The sequence below is a fragment of the Staurois parvus genome, unplaced genomic scaffold (assembly GCF_062004578.1).
Source record: "Staurois parvus isolate SC_StPar_1 unplaced genomic scaffold, SC_StPar_1.0 ptg000050l, whole genome shotgun sequence".
Lineage (NCBI taxonomy): Eukaryota > Metazoa > Chordata > Amphibia > Anura > Ranidae > Staurois > Staurois parvus.
Genome location: NW_028317846.1, coordinates 3074132 through 3091931, shown reverse-complemented (window position 1 = coordinate 3091931; position 17800 = coordinate 3074132). Strand labels below are relative to the sequence as shown.

At 41.2% G+C, this 17800-nt stretch overlaps 1 protein-coding gene across 1 annotated transcript in view; it reads right to left on the bottom strand.

Moving 5' to 3' along the window:
• The window catches only part of RNF17 (ring finger protein 17), a 458697-nt gene that overhangs the window by 311069 nt on the left and 129828 nt on the right, over positions 1 to 17800 (bottom strand). The window contains exon 18 of the mRNA XM_089666019.1: positions 11566 to 11681. Coding sequence (XP_089522145.1) covers positions 11566 to 11681 — 116 coding nt within the window. The remainder of the gene's footprint in view (positions 1 to 11565; positions 11682 to 17800) is intronic.

The window sequence follows — 17800 nt, the reverse complement described above, 5'->3', positions numbered from 1 at the left end:
TATCTTTAGATATTAACAAGGCCTTTGACACTTTATCTTGGCCATATCTCCTATCGGTCCTCCATCGTTTTGGGTTTGGCCCTTCGTTCCTACGATGGATCTCTTCGCTATACACATCCCCTCAAGCGAAGCTTAAATATTATGGTTTTGAGTCCTCTACGTTCTCGATTGCTAGAGGTACTAGGCAAGGTTGCCCGCTTTCTCCTTTACTTTTTATCCTGGTCCTGGAACCATTGGCTGAAGCCATTCGCATGCATCCTGATATTAAGGGGATCGAGGCCGCGGGCTCCCAACATAAATTGTCTGTTTGCAGATGACATATTACTGTCAATTTCAAACCCGGGGGTTACTTTGCCCAACTTGCTCGTGGTTCTTGATTATTTTGCAACTCTTTCGGGTTTACATGTCAATCCTGCTAAATCAAGACCTATGTCGGTCACCCTCCCACCATCACTCTTGTTGACTTTGAAACAAACGTTCTTTTCAATGGCTTTCCGCCTTACCATATCTAGGAATTAAGCTTACCCCGACATATGACGGACTGTATCAGGCTAACTTTCCCACTGTCTTTCATGAGCTGTCCGAGCTATTGTCATCTTGGTCTCATTTTCCGTTATCATAGTTCGGCAGAATTAATGCGATACGTATGACCTATCTTCCTAAACTACTATACCTATTTCGTGTTTTACCGGTCCCAGTACCTTCGCATATACTTCGTACTCATCAGCAAAAACTTCTGTCTTTTATTTGGAGCTCTTCTCGACCCAGAATTAGCAAACATATCTTATTTGCGCGACGGAGTGTGGGTGGGTTATCTGTTCCAAATCTCCAGTCCTACTATTTGGCGGCTAACATTGCCCCTCTAGACCATGTTCATGCATCTCACCACTTCCCCCTGTGGGCTGTTGTGGATATGATGGACTCTCACCCGATACCGCTCTCTTCCCTGCCATGGCTTCCTATCTCTCAACGTCCATCTACCCTTAGCCCGACGCTGACGTTTTCGTTACGTCTTTGGGATTCTATTAAATACTCCGCTGGCCTCATTTCCCCTCACTTGCCGTTGTTACGTCTATTCCATAACCCATTATTTCCTCCGGGAAGGGATAATCCTAGACAGTTTGCCTGGTGGCAGACACATGGTTTTTATGATGTTCACTCGCTTCTATCTCCCACTAAAATAATTACCTTCGAAACTTTACGCTCTTCTTATAACATCCCTTTACGGGAACATTTTGGTTACCTTCAACTTCGCCACTTTATTAATACACTAATACGCGCGATCCCGGGTCCTTACCGTCTGTACCCCTTTGAAAGCCAGTGTAGACATAGACCTCATGCCCCGGGTTTGATCTCCTTGATTTACTCCGCTATTATATCTTCTAGAACCCCTCCGGTTCGCTCCTATCACCTGCGCTGGCAGTCTGAATTAGGAGGGTCCTTGGATCAACAGGATTGGCAGACCATGACCCAAGCAATATCCAAATGTTCCAAGAATGTCATTATCCTTGAGAATGCTTACAAAATTCTTTACCGATGGTACTATACGCCTGCTCGTCAAGCTAGTTTTATCCCTTCATATTCTCCGGTTTGTTTTCGGGGATGCCAACAATTGGGCACTATGGCCCACATCTGGTGGACTTGCCCTAAAGTAAGCCGACTATGGATTAGGGTGTATGCCCTTCTTCGCACTATGTTTCACATTGACATTAAGCGTAACCCATATGAAGCGCTTCTATTTAAACCACTGGAGGGCCTCCTCCGTTCTGAGCGGCAGCTGGCGTCACACTTATTTATGGCAACTAAATTGACAATTGCGAGAGCTTGGAAAACTCCTCTCCTTAGTTTTGAGGCAGTCAAAAATCGGATGAACTTCAAAATGGTTAATGAAAAACTGACGGCCATATTGTTGGATACCCATACAAAATTTCTGCAGATTTGGCGTCCCTGGTTGGATATAGCTCAACCTTCAAGATTTGATCAGTCCCTTCTGTCGATATAAACATGGAATCTGCTGTGATCGCCCCGGAGCCCTCTTTCCCCCTTATTTTTTTTTGTTTGTTGTTGTCCGTGTCTTCCCACTGTTTGTCCTCTTTTATCCTTCTGTCCAATCTGCCTTTAAACACATTTTACGGTTTGTGTTTGCTGTTTTCTGGGTTACATCTGCAATACTATCTTTGCAACCTAGATCTCTTTACGCATCCAAGGTTTAGAACATGTATCATTCTCTGGAGGGGTTTTTTTTCCTTTTTCTTTGCCTCTCATATTTTCTATAATGTTGATGCTGTAAAACAATTTCTTATGGAGTCTTTATTGTCGGTGAACTACAATGGTTTGCTTATTGTTCCCTTCCCATTTCCTTCCCACACCCTTTTCTGAAAGACTCTTATGTAAACATTTCAGTTTATGCACCTATCAATGTATACTTTGAAAAGGCTTCCACTTGCCCATAACAATTTATAATTGTTGGTCATTGAACTTGTATTTCGAATGTCTGTTTTTTCTTTGCTTAACCCTCAATAAAACTCTTTGTAAAAGAAAATGTGAGGGTACTTACAGCTTCACCAGGTCTTCCTTTTGGCTCTGTTTGATCAATTGAATGTCTGAACCATGATCACATCATTCCAGCACATTCGCACAGAACTGAAATCACCAGAGCATACAGCAGGTTCTATTATGTACTCTGAACTGTGCATATGTGGCTCAGTGTGCAATACCACAGACAGGAAGGAGGAAGCATTTAAAGGCAGAACAGAAAAAGGGTTTCTACCAACATAAAAACCTTGTTAGTGTTTAATTCATTTTTAAAAATCAATTTAGGCAAATACATATTCTTTTCTTAAAATATGATTTTTGACTAATGGAAAATTACAAATAAAAGTTTTGGATGTTGGATAATAGAATCTGATATTACTCTTCATGCAAAAATCGTTCCAGTTCTCACAAAGATGCTGGAGGCAGAAAACGTGCCCGAACCTTGTTCTCTAAAACTGACCATAGTGACTCCAGGATCGCCTTTATCAACCAGGGTGTCCTGGCAAAATGCCTAAAAAATGTCACCAAACTTGTATACTTGATCAAGCCTGTCTTTTAATTACACAAATCCATAGGTTTTCATTGTGCACCATTACAACCTTCCAGAACCCTAACAATCACTGACATCTTTTGATAAGCAGGACGTCAGGCCCCTTCACAGCCCTTCTCCTGCCTTACCCATCAGCACTTGGGTCAGATTAATTGAGTGAGGGAGAGAAACTGACGGAAAAGAAAAACACTGGCATACTAGTCAGTAACAGTGTGCAAAGGTGTATTTGTTCCGAAAGATGAAATGACCTGTAACGGTGGGTGTTCTAGTTGTGTGGATGTAGCTGTGTTATGTTAAACTATTAGTTTAGCTTTTAACATTTTAGAATAGGGTGCCTTGAAATTGTGCAGCATTCTAAAGGGTGCCTCGATAAAAAAAAGTTTGCGAAACACTGCTCTATGATATTAAGGTCCGGCGACTGCAGCGCCCATGGTAGGTGCAAGAAGTTGTCCGCATGTTCATCCAATCACAATTTGACAACACCATCTGTGTAAATTGGAGCATTATAGTCTTCGTATATGGAGCGGTCTCCCTGGGAAACGTCTGCACCATGGGGTGCACATGGTTGGCCAAAATTTGCACACAGTAGCTGGCCGTGACTCTACCTTTCATGGTGATAAGGCCTGCAGAATACCAAGATATGACTGCACAAACCATGACTGCACCGCCACCATACTTTACCGTTGCAACAAGACCGTTCTGGTTGTAAGCTTGAGATGGTGTTTTCCACACGTAAACACCTCAGTTGGGTGGGAACAGTGTGAAGTTCGATTCGTCGGACCATATTACAGTCTGCCACTTAGCGATAATTCGCCATTTATGGGTGTTGCACCATACTCTTCTCTTCTGAGCATTAATATCGATCACAAGTAGTTTGGTAATTGCAGCTTGCCCATGAATGTTCTGCTTATAGTGTTCCCTCTGCAGTGTTTTTGTAGACACGGTCTTTGGAAGACTGAGATTGAGCTCTGCAGCCACTTTTTTTTTTAGCAGTTTTACTGTTTCAGGTCACAATCCTGTGCAATGTCCTTTTGCCTCTTTTGGCCAGTTGACCATGCTAATCACACAATGTTTTCCCAGAAACTGTATAAGCCGTCAGAACCTTTGATACTGTACCTTGCGACACGGCAAATACAGTCAGTTCCATAAATATTGGGACATCAACACAATTCTAACATTTTTGGCTCTATACACCACCACAATGAATGATTTGAAATGAAACGAACAAGATGTGCTTTAACTGCAGACGGTCAGCTTTAATTTGAGGGTATTTACATCCAAATCAGGTGAACGGTGTAGGAATTACAACAGTTTGCATATGTGCCTCCCACTTGTTAAGGGACCAAAAGTAATGGGACAATTGGCTTCTCAGCTGTTCCATGGCCAGGTGTGTGTTATTCCCTCATTATCCCAATTACAATGAGCAAGGTCCAGAGTTCATTTCAAGTGTGCTATTTGCATTTGGAATCTGTTGCTGTCAACTCTCAAGATGAGATCCAAAGAGCTGTCACTAACAGTGAAGCAAGCCATCATTAGGCTGAAAAAACAAAACAAACCCATCAGAGAGATAGAAAAAACATTAGGCATGGCCAAAACTACTGTGTGGAACATTCTTAAAAAGAAGGAACGCACCGGTGAGCTCAGCAACACCAAAAGACCACGGAAAACAACTGTGGTGGATGACCGAAGAATTCTTTCCCTGGTGAAGAAAACACCCTTCACAACAGTTGGCCAGATCAAAAACACTCTCCAGGAGGTAGGTGTATGTGTGTCAAAGTCAACAATCAAGAGAAGACTTCACCAGAATGAATACAGAGGGTTCACCACAAGATGTAAACCATTGGTGAGCCTCAAAAATAGGAAGGCCAGATTAGAGTTTGCCAAACGACATCTAAAAAAGCCTCCACAGTTCTGGAACAACATCCTATGGACAGATGAGACCAAGATCAACTTGTAGCAGAGTGATGGGAAGAGAAGAGTATGGAGAAGGAAAAGGAACTGCTCATGATCCTAAGCATACCACCTCATCAGTGAAGCATGGTGGTGGTAGTGTCATGGCGTGGGCATGTACGGCTGCCAATTGAACTGGTTCTCTTGTATTTATTGATGATGTGACTGCTGACAAAAGCAGCAGGATGAATTCTGAAGTGTTTCTGCCAATATTATCTGCTCTTAGTCAGCCAAATGCTTCAGAACTCATTGGACGCTGCTTCACAGTGCAGATGGACAATCACCCAAAGCATACTGCAAAAGCAACCAAAGAGTTTTTTTAAGGGAAAGAAGTGGAATGTTATGCAATGGCCAAGTCAATCACCTGACCTGAATCCGATTGAGCATGCATTTCACTTGCTGAAGACAAAACTGAAGGGAAAATGCCCCAAGAACAAGCAGGAACTGAAGACAGTTGCAGTAGAGGCCTGGCAGAGCATCACCAGGGATGAATCCCAGCGTCTAGTGATGTCTATGCGTTCCAGAATTCAGGCTGTAATTGACTGCAAAGGATTTTCAACCAAGTATTAAAAAGTGAAAGTTTGATTTATGATTATTATTCTGTCCCATTACTTTTGGTCCCTTAACAAGTGGGAGGCACATATGCAAACTGTTGTAATTCCTACACTGTTCACCTGATTTGGATGTAAATACCCTCAAATTAAAGCTGACAGTCTGCAGTTATAGCAAATCTTGTTTGTTTCATTTCAAATCCATTGTGGTGGTGTATAGAGCCAAAAATGTTAGAAATGTATCGATGTCCCAATATTTATGGACCAGACTGTAAATTGGCAACTTCAGTCAAAGAGGCACCAGCTACGTGGCACCAACAATTTGCCCTCTTTGAAGCTCGGTAAGCTCTGACATGGCTCCGTATTACTAGCAGCACACACCTGTTAAACGGTCTCATCGCACAGTGGAAGCAAAAGAGTGTTACACTTCCACTTTCAATGCGAAACACCTGGTTACTTTTACACCTGCAAATCATGCAGTGTTTCCATATTTTTGTCCAACCCTGTATGTATATGCAGGCACTCCAGGAAACTGATTTTACTTGTAAAAGGGGACTCTAGGGACAGTACTTAGAATATAATATCGCTTTTTAATAGTTATTAATGTATTATTGTAAAAATAGGTATACGTGAGCGCTAAAGGTAACAAAGCTGCTGAACACAAAAGGTACCAAAAAACCTCCAAAAACTCACATATAAAAAAAAAAAAAAAAAAAAAAAAGGTGCAGCGCTTATATATTACCGTATTTTTCGCTCCATAAGACGCACTTTTTTCCCCCCAAAAAAGGGGGGGAAAATGTCAGTGCGTCTTATGGAGCGAATATGGAGCGGCCGGTCCGGTATTTCCACCACGGCCGTGTCAGAATACCGGGCCGGCCGCTCAGCTCTGCAGCGGTACCTTATGGAGATGACTGCTGACCTTTGGGGAGGTGGGGAGCGGGTACCTGAATTTGACAGGTACCCGCTCTTACTTCTTTGTTCTTTGATCTTACCTGTTCCTCTATCCAGCGGCGCGCTGTCTTCCGGCTTCTGTAGTGTGGGCACTGGGCATGACAGCCGGGTGCCAAGTGCGCATGCGCAAGAAGCGGTGCTTTTTGTGAATGGTAAGGCGGTACCTGGAACACATGACAGATCCCAGAAGCCGCCGGACCAATCACAAAGCGCAAGTGCTTCTCGCGCATGCGCACTGGGCACCCGGCTGTCATGCCGAGCGCCATTACAGAAGCCGGGAAGACAGCGCGCGGCTGGATCGAGGAACAGGTAAGATCAAACAAAAACTCTGCGGAAGTAAGAGCGGGTACCTGTCAAATTCAGGTACCCACTCCCCACCTCCCCAAAGGTCAGCAGTCATCTGTACTGTCCGCAGTCTCTGGTCATCCCTGTGCTGTCCGCAGTCTCTGGTCATCCCTGTGCTGTCCGCAGTCTCTGGTCATCCCTGTGCTGTCCGCAGTCTCTGGTCATCCCTGTGCTGTCCGCAGTCTCTGGTCATCCCTGTGCTGTCCGCAGTCTCTGGTCATCTCCTGTACTGTGTCTGCAGTCCATTAGTTCAGAATTTTTTTTTCCTGTTTTCTGCCTCTAAAACCTAGGGAGGGGACCACCCCTCCCTAGAGGACAGGGCCGCAAAAGTCGCGCCAGCTGCAGAGTAAAGAGCTATAGGGGACAGAGCCGTGCGTGACAGCTGAGGGTCCACATCGTAAAGTTTGACCAGATCTTGCCTTTGATGAGTCCTGGAACCATACCTTGAGAGGGGTTATCTCTTACATGCGCATATTGGTTGTGCATCTGGTGAGAGCACAATCTTTTACCAGTTTTGGATATCACCATACATCACCTTTTTTGGCTATCACCGTGTGTCAATAGAGATCCATCTGATCCTTCACCTCACCCTACCCACTGGGAGATTGTGAACTATATATTTGTGTGTTATTTGAGACTATAAGGGGCAGTATAATAACTATACCCTGCCTGCGTTTTGCAGGGATACACTCTTGCATTTTTGATATCTTGCATGTTTTAATATATAAGCGCTGCACCTTTTTTTATATATTAATGTATTATTATTCTACAGTATTTATATAGCGCTAAAAGGTTTGCTTAGCGCTGTACATCATAGTGGGGGACAGTACATGAGACAATACAGTAACAAAACAGAACATGAGGGATTCAGGGGCCCTGCTCTTTCAAGTTTACAATCTAGGAGGGAGGGGATAGTGGTACAGGAGGCAGTGGCTGTGGGGGATGGAGTTGTGGGAGGAGTGGAGGAGATCGGCTGGTAGGTGAGGGTGGGGTAGGCTTCCCTGAAGAGATGGGTTTTCAGGGTGCGCCTAAAGGTGAGGAGGGTAGGTGACAGTCTGATGGATTGGGGTAGTGAGTTCCAGAGGATGGGTGAAGTCCTGCAGTTGAGCGTGGGAGGTGGAGACCAGGGAGCTATAAAGTAGGTGGTCTTGTGAGGAGCGAAGATTACGGGTTGGGTGGTATTTAGGTATCAGGTCGGTGAGGTAGTTTGGGGCAGCATTATGAATGGCTTTGTATGTCTGTGTTAGTAGTTTGAATTTAATGCGTTGGGCAAATGTATGAGAAACTTGGTAATAGTTTTTATGTTATTACTTCTGTGTCTATATTTATGGCTATTTCTGTTAGCTGTGACTGTCTGACCTTACTTCAACTACCAATTCCAAAAAAGACACGGATTGTGATCTAAAGGAATAAAAAAATTAAAAAATTTGCAAATCCTATCTTGAATATAGAAAATAGGAAACAGATCAAATCTTGCAACTGAGAAAATGGACCAGTTTAGGGGAAAACAAAATTAGGTCATTTTGAAATTGATGGCAGCAACATCTCAAAAAGTTGGGATAGCATTCTCTCTTTTAACACGCAAACAATTTGATGTAGAACAATGGCACGCTAAACCAAAATAAATACATACCAAGTGTGTGAATCAATCCTTAATTCCTAAAATACTGTGGGGGAGATTTATGAAAACTGGTATACTCAGAATCTGGCACACTTGTGCATTGTAGCCAGCCTATAACCTCAGCTTGCTCAATCAAGCTTTGGCAATAAAATCTGGAAGCCGATTGGTTTCTTTGCTGACATGCACTCTACCTCCTTTCACTGCTAGATGCTTGCAATGAATGGGCTATATTCTCCTTGAAGTGGAGGTTCAGAGTTTTGGGATATAGCAATTTTGGGGACTTGACATTGTGTACTTATAGCATCATACCCAGGGTTCTCTAATTTTTTAAGTGACAACGTTGTCATGTTTTTAATGGTGACGGGTGGAGACATAGTTTAAATTTTGTATATGCATTTTCATGATGTTCTATTATGTGGTTTCAATAAAGCTATAATTTCAGTTAAACTACCTGGGTCACCTAGTAGTACCGTCTTTTTTTATGGTGGTTCTTCACTATAAACATTTTTTTAGTGCATTTCCTTGGGTACGGTGACCCGTACCTAACTGGTGAGTTAGTGAACTGACCAATAATTTTCTCCCCTATATGGTTTTACTGTATTTGCTATACAGTTCCCCCTTTTTTTTTACATTTTATAGTCTTTAGCCTGGAGGATGCAGTGCCCGTGTTTAACAAAAAGAATGTCAAATTTTAATTTGTCTGACCACAACAGTTTTACACTTAACAGACCATTTTAAATGAGCTCTGGTTCAGAGAAGACAGCAGCGTTTCAGGATCATGTTCAAATATGACTTTTTTGTATGATAGAGCTTTACCCAGCATTTTTGGATGGCACACAGAACTGTGTTCAGTTAGCAATTTTTGGAAGTATTGTTCAGCCCATACAATGATGTCCATCACAGATTTATGCCTGTTTTAAATGCAGTTCTGTCTGAGTGCCAGAAGATCATGGGTATCCAATATTGCATTTCGGCCTTGTCGCTTACACACAGATATTACGCCAAATTCTCTGAATCTTTTGATATTAAGTACTGCAGATGATGATATTTTATTATTATACAGTATTTATATAGCGCCAACGGTTTGCTCAGCGCTGTACATAACAATGGGAGACAGTACACGAGACAGTACAGTAACAATACAATTCGATACACAAGGGGTTCGAGGGCCCTGCTCTTTGGAGCTTACAATCTAGGAGGGAGGAGATAGTGGTACAGGAGGAAAGAGCTGTGGGGGATGGAGTGGTAGGAAGCGTGGAGGAGATCGTCAATTAGCTGAGGGCGGGGTAGGCTTCCCTTAAATGATGGGTCTTCAGGGTGTGTCTAAAGGAGAGGAGGGTAGGTGATAGTCTGATGGATTGGGGTAGGGAGTTCCAGAGGATGGGGGAAGTCCTGGAGAAGGGCATGGGAGGAGGAGACCAGGGAACTAGAGAGAAGGAGGTCTTGTGAGGAGCGGAGAGTACGTTTAGGGTGGTATTTGGATATCAGGTCGGTGATGTAGTTTGGGGCAGTGTTATGAACAGCTTTGTACGTCAATGTTAGCATTTTGAATTTTATCCATTGGGCAATTGGAAGCCAGTGGAAAGATTGGCAGAGGGGGGTGGTGGATACGGAGCAGTTAGTAAGGCGGATGAGTCTGGCCGCAGTATTCAGGATAGACTGAAGCGGGGATAGCCTGTGGTGAGGATATGTTTAAAGTCATTGCAATTTTACGCTGAGGAACATTATTCTTACAATTTGTATACATGGCATTTCAGACTGGTAAACCTCTGCCCATATTTCCATCTGAGACACTCTGACATTTTAAGATACAAACACATTACTGGCATGTTGCCAGTTATCCTAATTAGTTGCAAAATCTACTTTAAGCGCTTCCTTATTAGGACTGCTTACTTTACCAGCTCTTTGTTGCCCTGTCTCAATTCTTTTGAAATGTGTTACCATCAGTTTCAAAATTACCTTATTTTTTCTAAAAGGGTGCATTTTCTCATTTTAAACATTTGATATGTTTTCTATATTCTATTGTAAATAAAATGAGTTTTGAAGATTTGGAAATAATTGCATTCCCTTTTTATATTGAGATTCTACATAGCGACCCAACTTTTTTGGAATTGGACTGTACCAAACAAATGCACATTCATCACTTAAACTCAAATTAAGCAGATATGCAAATACCTGACATATTGCTACAATGGGGAGGATTGAATTACTCACACACAAGGGATACCCACCCACCAACAGATTTCTGTAAACCCAACTGAATTAATTTTGTCACTTAAACACAGAGTGCCATTACACATGTAAGAAAGTGCTGGGGTTTTTGAGAATGCCACTGATGCACAATGTGTTAAATATTTGATTCCAAAACAAAGTTTGCAAATGCAAAATATAATAAAAAGCATTATACTGTAATACAAAGCAGAAGAGAAAGTGAAGACGGACTTCTCATGGGTGGTTTTGGCAGTTCATCAGTTCTTAAACTGTGATCATTTTAAACAGATCTATAAATGCTGCAAACAACTAAACCACTTAGGCCTTATGCACACAGATTTTTTTTTCTTAAACTCCCCTGGAAGTGCCCTCCAGGCAGCAGCGTTTTGGCCAAAAAAAAAAAAAGCCTGTTGCTTGTAACAGTGTATACCGCATTTACACGCATCAAACGTTTGGAAGTTATTTTCATTGGGCAGAATAAATAATTTATTGTGGTCAATGAAATAAATTAACGCTCAAGCGCCAATCGCAGATGTTGTTTAAGAGAATTTACATGTTACCCGTTTAAGGGCGTCAAGTGTTTTTCTTTTGCCAAAACAATGCAACTTCAGGACAAACTGGCAGTGTTTTTTTTTCCTGCCACTAAACTTTCTATCCAAAAAATGCTGATAAAAGTCTATGTGCATATACACACAGGAAAACATGTACAGGAGTTTAGAGGGAAAAAAAAGAAAAAGAAAAAAAAAAAAGCCTCTAGAAGTAGCTTTGAAAATGCCTAGTGTGGATGAGGCCTTAAAACCAACAAGCTGCAAAGTCATGCATACTATTAGAATAGCAGTAAAACAGCCTACCTTACGAGGTAATGCCAAGAATTCATCTTCCAACTTTCTTAATTTTGTGACATTGACTCTGCAAACATTGCCAAAGTCTACATAACTAATGTCAACATCTTCAGGACTGTGTATTCCTAAAAAAAGTAAAAAAAAAAAAAAAAAAAAAAAATTATTCTACTATATTTTTATTCAGAATGGTATATCAAAAGTTAAAAAAAAAATAAAAAAATTAAACTGGTCTAAATAATCCAAGAATATCTGCTTGCTGACTGCTTATGTAGGAGTACTACAGCAAAACGGCTCTCCTAAGCTGGAACACATATCTAATACGTGATCCAGCACTTCTGTGTAAGGTGCGCGTGCCCGCTTGTGCTATGATTAGTCACAGCACAAGCCGATCACCAGGTCCTGGCCAATGACTGACGTCGGGGACCCGCTGATTGCCGAAGAGGAAGACAGGACAGAGTTCTGTGTGACTGTAAACAACAGAGACAGGGGATGAGCCACTTTTTGTTTCCCTGCAAAGCCAAGAATAAAAACTGGCTATCCCTTAGTAAAGCAGCACACTTTGAATTCACCAAGCACTGTTAGGCACACAGTTAACACTTTGATTAAATACTTTGTCATTGCAACGCAAATTACAATGAAATTCTATAAAAAAAAAAAACTCCATACATATGTGAATATATAACCTCTTCAACATACACACATATGAACATAATGCCCCCCACATAAAAGGAACCCCTACCATCACAACAAGCCAAGTCACTTGGAGCTAGACAATATTCAAAATTACCATTTAGGGCCTTGATAGCTCTAGAAAAGAAACTTTCTTTGAATCAGTTTGTCCTCACTTTTATATTATTGAAAATCCTGTCAGATGGCAGTAGTTCAAAAAGATAATTTCCAGGGTGGGAACAGGTCACTTACAAATTTGCCTGCCCTGCTGACACAATGGGACTTGTAAATTTTATTTAAAGAAACCTACAACCACAACCTTCCACACAGTTTAATTATTTTCTGAAGGCTAGCCTTCTTTGCCAGTGTGCAGTTGGAATAGAAGGCTAAATAACAGTATGTCAGCACACTCTCAAAGGAAGGGTAATAGAAGGACTCTAAGAGGTTTTTCTCTAGGCCATATTTCCTGAGACATCTAAGGACATACTTCTTGGTAACAGCTGTCACGTTCAATGACCAGGATAAATTTTCTGAAATATTAATACCTAAAAATTTAAAAGAAGATACCCGCTCTATCAATTCTCCTCTGATGTAGAGTGGAATCAAATCAGTAATACTCTTCCTAAAGTCAACAATACCTTGCTCTTCGCAGAGTTTAGGGACAAATTGTTTTCCTCACACCTCTCTACTAGACTGGCTACCCATTTCCTGTAATGCTTCTCATCCCCTCTTGTGATGCAACCTACTATAGTGGTATTATCTGCGAATTTGATGATACTTCGTTTGTAAAAAAGAAGGGAGTACAATCACAAGTGTACGGAGGGTAAAGAAGAGAACTCAATACACATCCTTGTGGTACTTCTAAGGTAACCACACACAGGGATGAAACCTACTTACCCAGTCTAACCACCTGTGGGTAGTCTACAAGGAAATTTTTTATCCAAGAGCAAAGTGAAGGGGGCATATTCAGCTTCAGCATCTTTTCCACCAACAGATCCGGGACAATGATGTTAAAAGCCGAAATATAGTCAATGAATAACATTCTTACATAATTGCCAGAGTGTTCCTGGTGACAAGAGCTATAGCGTCCTCAGTGCTTCCATTGGCTCTGTACGTAAACTGGTAAGGGTCAAAACGTCCTGGTAAGGCTGTTTTGATATGTTTTAACACCAATCCCTCAAAGCACTTCATTATCCCCAGGGTCAGCGCAATCGACCTATAGTCCTTCAAACTATCTATGGTTGGAACCACAGCCAGTGATAATGATCAGTTAAATATATTAGTAAAGATCCCTGCAAGTTTGTAGGTACAGGCCTTAACAATCTTCCCTGGAACTCCATCTGGACCCGCCGATTGGCTGATATTGATAGATTTAAATGTGTGACACACTTCGTGTTCCTGCACCACAGGTGCGGCAACACCCACGTGCGAACTCAAAATGTGTTTACTGGGGTACTGCTTCCTCAAACAGTGCTATTTAATTCCTCAGTCCCTAGATGTTAACTTATTCCCAGCCAGTGCCATTAGTACACTGTCAGTGTATATTAGCAAGGATCACGGTATTAGGGTCACTGGTTCCCACAAATTCTCAAAATTGTCAGTGTCAGATTGCCCACCATACGATCAAAAGCCACTGATAACCATTACTTGTATAAAAAGATAAATCAATATTCCAGTATATATGCCATAGTTTGTAGATGCTACAACTTTTGTGCATACCAATCAATATACACTTCTTGGGATTTTTATTACCAAATATAAGTAGCAGAATACAATTTGGTCTAAAAATATATGAAGAACTTTGATTTTTTTATTTTTTTTTATAGCAGAAAGTAAAAAATATTGTTTTGGTTTATTTTTCAACATTTTCAGTCTTTTTCGTTTATATAATAAAAAACAAAAAACCCAGTGCTGATCGAATACCACCAAAAGATAGATCTATTTGTGTGACAAATTATATAAATTTCATTTGGGTACAGTGTTGCATGCCTGAGCAATTGTCAGTTAACCACTTCAATACAGGCCACTTTTACCCCCTCTCTTGTCCCGGCCAATTTTCAGCGCTCTCGCACTTTGAATGACAATTGCGCAGTCATGAAAAGCTGTACCAAACTACATGTTTATCATTTTTTTCATACAACTAGAGCTTTCGTTTGGGAGTATTTAATCAACACTGGATTTTATTTTTTGCTAAATTACTTAAAAATATTAACATTTTGGAGAAAAAAAAAACGTCTTTGTAAATAATTATTTTGCAAATAATTGTTCTTCATAAATTTAGGCCAAAATGTATTCTGCTACATTTCATTGGTGAAAAAAACTCAAATCAGTATTATTTATTCTGTAGGAAAGCTACAGAATCAACAAACTGTTGTATATCTGAAAATCGATCAGTCCTGACGGCCAATCTAATTTCTTGGAGGCCCAAAAATGTCAGGACAGTACAGATCTCCTATAAATAACACCTTTATGGAAAGTAGAGAGTCCGAGGTATTTAGTAAGAGGCATGGCAAGTTTTTTGACGGTCTCATTTTTTGTCAAATTCTTTTGAAAATTATTTATTTTTACATATCCTCATCAGTGCTGCAGTGTCAACATATAACTGGTGTAGCAATGATCAGGGACATTGACTGGTAACATTATGGGGAAAAAACATAACACACTGTGGCCAAGGTAGTATAATGTTACCATAGTAACACTGTGCTACTCCAGGAAAGTGATCCGTTTTTTTTTTTTTTTTTTTTAACACATGATTGCTTATAGCAAGGAATTTCACTGCTAAAAGGAAGTATTTAACTGAATGAAATCGATTCATTCCGGCATTCTTGTTCTGATTAGCACAGTATGTACCATGCGATTACTGTGAACAATCACAGCTAGTGACAATTGTATGCGACAGATGGCATGAATAGAAGCCATCCATTGTTTACAATTGTCATGTGACCTGCTGTGATTGGTCACTACGGTCACATGGTACTGGCAACAGGCCGTTACTCAGATCTGTCATCAGATCTCGCCACAGTGAGGCCTGGCTAATGGCCCAATTTGGGAAGACGTCATATGATACCCACCTGGTTCAATGAAAGTTCCACTCAGCCGTCATCTTGCTATTGGCCAGGCAGGAACTGGTTAAAAGTAGTGCAGTGACAAATAGCAAAAAATGGCCTGGTCACGAAGGGGGTAAAATCTTCTGGAAGGCAAATTTTTATTATGTAAGTCTACCTAAAGCTTGCTATAAAACATACAATCTGATTAGGAAATCTGCTTTGATTGCTGAGAGGCCCCAATTTGATATAGTGGTTAGGAAAAAAAAAAAAACTCTACAAACTCTAATTTGTGTAGAACTAGATATATTAGTTTCTATCGCAGAAAACATTTATGCATCTGCACTGGCCAGAAGATTTCGCAAATATATTGTGGAAACGGGTAGCGATATGGGGTGGGGGAATCAACAAACAACAGACATGCAGAGGGTATAGAAAAGAATCACCTCCCCCCTTTAAAATGATCACATTATGTTGCTTCACAGCCTGAAATGGTGACAGAGGAATCTTTTGTTTTATCGAGCTGTATAATTTGTGCAAATTATAAAACATCCAAGTGAAAGATGCAACACCAGCATGTCAGAAAAAACAAACAAATTTCAAAACCAGAATAACTGAGTTGGAAAAAAGATCACCCCCCCCTCCTAAAAGTGACTTGTAAACTACATCAGGTGTAGCTAATAACCTTCTCAGTAGCATACAAAGCCATTTCACTTTCAACTGATAAGTTCAGCATGAAAAGAGCTTTTATGGAGCATTCCAGTCCCTGATAGTGCAACTGGAGCAATCAGTCAACTATGGGTAGCAAGGCACTGCCAAAAGTTCCCCGGAATAGAGATGTGGACAGGCACAAGTCAGGAGATACGAAAACATTTCAAATGATTTATCAATGAATAGAAACACAGTTGCGTCTATTAAGAAGTTGAAAGTATTTGGTACAACACAGACCCTCCCTGGATACGGACGTCACTCCAAACTGGATGAAAGAACCAGGAGGAGACTGGTCAGATAGGTTACCAAAAGGCCTACAGCAACTCTGAAGCAGTTGCAGGAATTTAGGACTGAGTGGTCACTGTGTGCATGTGATAATACAGTCAGGTCCATAAATATTGGGACATCGACACAATTCTAAAATCTTTGGCTCTATACACCACCACAATGGATTTGAAATGAAATGAACAAGATGTGCTTTAACTGAAGACTGTCAGCTTTAATTTGAGGGTATTTACATCTATATCAGGTGAACGGTGTAGGAATTACAACAGTTTGCATATGTGCCTCCCACTTGTGAAGGGACCAAAAGTAATGGGACAATTGGCTTCTCAGCTATTCCATGGCCAGGTGTGTGTTATTCCCTCATTATCCCAATTACAATGAGCAGATAAAAGGTCCAGAGTTCATTTCAAGTGTGCTGTTTGCATTTGGAATCTGTTGCTGTCAACTCTCAAGATGAGATCCAAAGAGCTGTCACTAACAGTGAAGCAAGCCATCATTAGGCTGAAAAAACAAAACAAACCCATCCGAGAGATAGAAAAAACATTAGCCGTGGCCAAAAGAACTGTTTGGAACATTCTTAAAAAGAAGGAACGCACCGGTGAGCTCAGCAACACCAAAAGACCCGGAAGACCACGGAAAACAACTGTGGTGGATGATCGAAGAATTCTTTCCCTAGTGAAGAAAACACCCTTCACAACAGTTGGCCAGATCAAGAACACTCTCCAGGAGGTAGGTGTATGTGTGTCAAAGTCAACAATCAAGAGAAGACTTCACCAGAGTGAATACAGAGGGTTCACCACAAGATGTAAACCATTGGTGAGCCTTAAAAACAGGAAGGCCAGATAAGAGTTTTCCAAATGAAATCTAAAAAAGCCTTCACAGTTCTGTAACAACATCCTATGCACAGATGAGACCAAGATCAACTTATACCAGAGTGATGGGAAGAGAAGAGTATGGAGAAGGAAAGGAACTGCTCATGATCCTAAGCATACCACCTCATCAGTGAAGCATGGTGGTGGTAGTGTCATGGCGTGGGCATGTATGGCTGCCAATGGAACTGGTTCTCTTGTATTTATTGATGATGTGACTGCTGACAAAATCAGCAGGATGAATTCTGAAGTGTTTCAGGCAATATTACCTGCTCATATTCAGCCAAATGCTTCACAACTCATTGGACGCCGCTTCACAGTGCAGATGGACAATGACCCAAAGCAGACTGCAAAAGCAACCAAAGAGTTTTTTAAGAGAAAGAAGTGGAATGTTATGCAATGGCCAAGTCAATCACCTGACCTGAATCCGATTGAGCATGCATTTCACTTGCTGAAGACAAAACTGAAGGGAAAATGCCCCAAGAACAAGCAGGAACTGAAGACAGTTGCAGTAGAGGCCTGGCAGAGCATCACCAGGGATGAAACCCAGCGTCTGGTGATGTCTATGCATTCCAGACTTCAGGCCGTAATTGACTGCAAAGCATTTGCAACCAAGTATTAAAAAGTGAAAGTTTGATTTATGATTATTATTCTGTCCCATTACTT